This window comes from Poecilia latipinna, unplaced genomic scaffold (assembly GCF_001443285.1).
Source record: "Poecilia latipinna isolate Pla-1442-1.1 unplaced genomic scaffold, P_latipinna-1.0 Scaffold5365, whole genome shotgun sequence".
Taxonomy (NCBI): Eukaryota; Metazoa; Chordata; class Actinopteri; order Cyprinodontiformes; family Poeciliidae; genus Poecilia; species Poecilia latipinna.
In genome coordinates this window covers 1-4,403 of record NW_015117981.1, presented here as the reverse complement: position 1 = coordinate 4,403, position 4,403 = coordinate 1, and the positions used below count along the sequence as shown (strand labels likewise).

Sequence of the window (4,403 nt, the reverse complement as noted above, 5' to 3'; positions counted from 1 at the left end):
ACCATTTGGGCGCAGCTTTGTGATTGGTCAGAGGTTTTCTGCCATGTTTTATCTTTCATCCAGAGCAGAAAAGTTCGGTTCGCTTCCTCTCTTTTCTCCCTAAAAAAAACCTCAGCCATCAATAAAGAGTGGGATCGATGGATGCAGAGATGAAATGAGTCGGGAAGAGAAAGTGAGGCCAGATTAGAACAGAGGAACCAACAGGCGAATGGAGACAGCGCATCTGTTAGTGGCTGGAGATCATGGCAGGCCAGAGACACTAAGGAGCTTACAGTTTTAATCACAATGGGACACTATGGCCATAGTGCAGCGCGGCATTACAGAAATGGGCCACCGCTCTCCACCATCAGCTCCACCGGACAGTCTGGGCTGTAATCTGTCCAGCGACATTATGCTCCTTAATCCAGCCCACGTGGAGCTTTCTGAACATCGCTGAGGTTTCTCTACAGCTCCATGATATCTGCGGCAGGACTGATGATCTGCAAGCAAAGCTGCTTTTCTAAATTCCTGAAGAGCAGCGCTGCAGATCTTCACATCAGTCAAGAGAGAAAAAACAACAATGGCGTAATCTTCCTAAGATGTTTGTGGACAGGCTGTGCAGTAAAATGGTTGATTCAGAGAAACGGAGATGAAAAAGGATGAAGGGGAGCGCGACATTAGCGTTAGCTTTACCCCCTTACACCCACCTTCCCCACCTGCCTGTCCGCCACCAGGCGCAGCTCTTACACCATGTGGCACACTTTCTCCCTCGCCTGCAGTCTGCTGCTGCTGCCTGTGTGTGGCGAGTGTGTGTGTGTCCTTCAACAAACTCTGCGCTGTCCTTCAGCTGAATCTGTTCAGACTGTCCCCACACTAAACTCCCAGCAGGCCCAGCCCATCAATACTTCATTCCCTGCTGCAGCACCATTTGCTGCACAGCGGAGGAACTTTATTTGTGTCGCACCTTTCGTACCCAAGGTGATTCCAAGCGATTTAAAATGTGTTGCATGAATTGAATTGCATGCACCGTTAGGCCTGTCATGGTAGGAAATTTACCTGGATGCCAAATTATAACAGAAGTTACTGCGATTAGGTTTAGTCTCAACTAGCAAGAGCAATTTTATTTACAGAGACTTCATAATTAATTTTATTTGTTGTTTCTATTGTTTTGTTTATTTATTTTGGATATAATCTTCCAGTTCCACTGTTAAATGTTCATTAGAATCAAAGCTTATTGATCTTTGAGGTTTGAAAATTGTCTCAAAACAACAATATTACCATTTATCGACAGGCATAGTTGGTAACTGAGGAAATGACAACTTGGAATTAAACCTAAAGCTAATATGATGCGATAAAACATTATTGTCCTTCTATGTGGAAATAAAACCAATCATCCAATCACAAAACTTGAGAAAACCTTGATCATTTCAAAAATAAATCAACATATCCGCCATATGGTATATTTAAAGACCTGAGCTTTTCACCTGTTTTTAGGATTTTTTTAGCTGCAGATGCATCTTTTGCCACAAATCATCAAGGATTAAATAAAATAATGCTTTTGTTGCGTTTTAGCCAACATAATATAGATTTTCTTATTTAAAAAGGGATTTTAATTATTCATTTGCATTTTCTTATGTGGCAATATTTGTATCCGATTAATCGCCAGAATAATCGATTAATCGGATACAAAATACTTAAAAAGTCCATGCATCGAAGGTTTCTGTGTGTTCATGTGAAGTTCAAGGAGGCGGAGAACCTGTCGAAGCGCGTGGCATCGATGGGAGAGGAGGCCAGGGAGTTCCTCCCCAGGGCGTACCTGGCGCTGGGCCTCAGCTTCAGCCTTCAGGCCTCTGAGGGTAAAGTCTCACCTGGTCCTCAGATGCCTGTGAATCTGTACGGATGGATGTTTGAATTTGGAGATTCTAACCTTTTGAGTGACTCGATTTGTTTTTGTTTTTCGTCTTCAGCCACTCTGTCAGCTGATCGGAATGAGTTCAACAAAAAAGCCCTGCAGGCATTAAACAAGTATGTGTTACTTGTTTTCATTCCTTTATTTGTTTGTCACTTCCTGTCATAATAAGCAATAAATCAATGAATCGCCATAAATTAAAGCAAGCTCAGTATGGTTTATGAAAACTGGATGAGTTCAGGAGCTGATGTTCAGGTGTTTGTAGAACATAAAAACTCTGCCTTTCCTCCACAGAGCCAATTCATTAGACCCACTGGACGCTCAGATTTCCATGTACCTGGCTCTCCAGCTGGCCCTCGTACGCCAGGTACAAGCAAGCCTTTAAGCAATGTCACATTGTTGCATTTTCATTACAAATGTGTGCAAAACTTTGTCAACACTCCATTAATGCCGAAAAAACACAATTGTGGAATTGTGAAGTTTCCATTAAATAAGAAACCGAATTAAATGACGTGTGAAAAAGTTTGTTCCTCAATAAGTCATTAAAAATATTCAGTGCCATCATCTTTCTACCACTTCCTGTTGTCTTCTTCAACATCTCTGCCAGTAGTAACATCCGCTTGTCGATCGTGTGATGCAGAAAAAAAACTTTCTATTGCAGTTTTACAATTTTTATCAACAAACAGGAGTTTTTTTTTAATTGTTGTGATTCCATTAAGCACATTTATTTTCAAAATGTCAAATTGAGCAATTATATAATGGAGACGCTGCTAATAGCTGCGTTTCTGGTGACCATAAAACTGAGCTAATTGAAAGTTTCAATAAAAAGTTTTGCCGCCAAGATGAGGTTGTTTTTCAATCATATCAAAATTGGATATTTTGCAAAACTGCGAAGGAAATACACGATCAACAAGTGGATTTTACTACTGGTGAAAACCACGAAGAAGACAGGAAGTGTAAGGAGGTTGATGGTTTCTTTTCAGTTTTTTAAACAAGCTTATCCACACGTAACTTTAATTTGTTTTTTAATTCAAACACTGCAATTGCAAAGTTTGGTTTTTTCAACATTAGTAAAATATCAACAAAGATTTGCATTTGTAGCAGAAACGCAGCTACAGAGTCTGAAGTTTCACCTGAAAACCGTTTTGCTTTTCCAGGTGTCTGCAGCCATGGAGCCGCTACAAACGGCTTTGTCTCTGCGCGCCGATGACCTGCCGTCCCTCCACCTGCTGACCCTGCTGCTGAGCTCCCAGAAACATCACCGTCACGCCCTGGACACCCTCACCCTGGCCCTCAGCCAGCATCCGGACAACTTCAAGTAAAGCAAACTCCCAATCACACATCAAACAGAAAGAAAACCGCAGAGAAGAACATTTTTGTTATTTTTACGAGTGTTTGTGACAGAAAGCAGCTCCAGGGCGCGGCGCAGGGAGGGCCTGTCCTGACAGAGCGCTGGCTGTGGGGATTGGGTGTCTTGGCTGCACTATGGTGGAAACCAAGCGCACAAACACAGGCGCCGTCTCGACGCCTTATTTAGACGTGCCAGAGTGGGAAGCCTGCATTGCAGCACCGTTGCCCCTCATGCACCCTCACCCTTTCACCGCTGCAGCTCTGGCAACAATCCTACAGCCACTTCAGAGGGACGTGTCGCCGTGCATTGCAGGCATCGATTATTTTAGTAATATTGACAATTAATCAGTTAACCAGTCAAAAAAAGGCCACATTCTGCAGATTGTTCATTTAATCACCCAAGTCTTTTTCATACAATATTAGAAATAATACATTTAAAAAAATACAAATAAGAAATTCAGTTCCTTTTCACAATAAGAAAATCAATTTTTTTTTTTGTTTAAAATCCAATAACGTAGCATTCCTTTAGCATACGGTTGATCATTTGTAGCAAAGGATGCATCTGCAGGTGAATAACTAGTTCTGACATCAACATGTGAAAACTTTCTGCTCAACTTTACATCAACACAGTTTACGGCTGATCTGTTGACTCATTTTTGGATTAATTGATTAATAGCTAGATAGCAAAAGGTGACTTAATAGAACATATTTTTACAGAATTTGAACTAGGTGAAGCTAAAACTATGAAACTGGAGGAGTTCTGGGTAGAACATAAAACATTTTGATTAATTTCTGCTGAGTGTGTTATTCTTTCAGCAAACTGCCTTTTTATGAGTTTATATTCCAGTTAACAATTAATCGGTTACTAAATTAGTTGATGATTAATCGATTCATCACGATTAATTGTTTCAGGCTAATTAAAGTCTAAAAAGGTTTTGTGTAAAAGTAAAATACGGTTGAAATCTGACGAAATCCAGTGATTATTTTAAATTTACCAGTTTAAACACAGATATTCTGTGGAAAATGTTCCTCACAACAGAAACTTCAGAGAACTAGCCACGATTTGGTTTTGCTGTGAGCTGCTTTTGTAACATCATTATGTATTTTCTGTCGCAATCATTTCTTAATTTTTAATTTTTATTTGCTGTTGTTTTGTCGTTTTAGT

General features: G+C 40.4%; 1 protein-coding gene across 1 annotated transcript; it reads left to right on the top strand.

Moving 5' to 3' along the window:
* The first annotated feature begins 1,212 nt into the window (after window positions 1–1,212).
* On the top strand, window positions 1,213–3,588 carry LOC106943492 (tetratricopeptide repeat protein 7A-like). The gene is made up of 4 exons (XM_015026801.1): window positions 1,213–1,835; window positions 1,947–2,004; window positions 2,183–2,255; window positions 3,046–3,588. The coding sequence occupies exons 1-4, from the start codon at window positions 1,613–1,615 to the stop codon at window positions 3,208–3,210; spliced, it is 519 nt and encodes a 172-aa protein (XP_014882287.1). The 5' UTR covers window positions 1,213–1,612; the 3' UTR covers window positions 3,211–3,588.
* Window positions 3,589–4,403: the final 815 nt, after the last annotated feature.

Bases quoted from the DNA above. Each gene is read 5' to 3' on its own strand.
- LOC106943492 (XM_015026801.1), top strand. From the start codon at position 1,613: ATGTGGCAATATTTGTATCCGATTAATCGCCAGAATAATCGATTAATC. The intron at 2,005-2,182 runs GTATGTGTTACT...TTTCCTCCACAG, and splicing joins GCCCTGCAGGCATTAAACAA to AGCCAATTCATTAGACCCAC. The intron at 2,256-3,045 runs GTACAAGCAAGC...TTGCTTTTCCAG, and splicing joins AGCTGGCCCTCGTACGCCAG to GTGTCTGCAGCCATGGAGCC.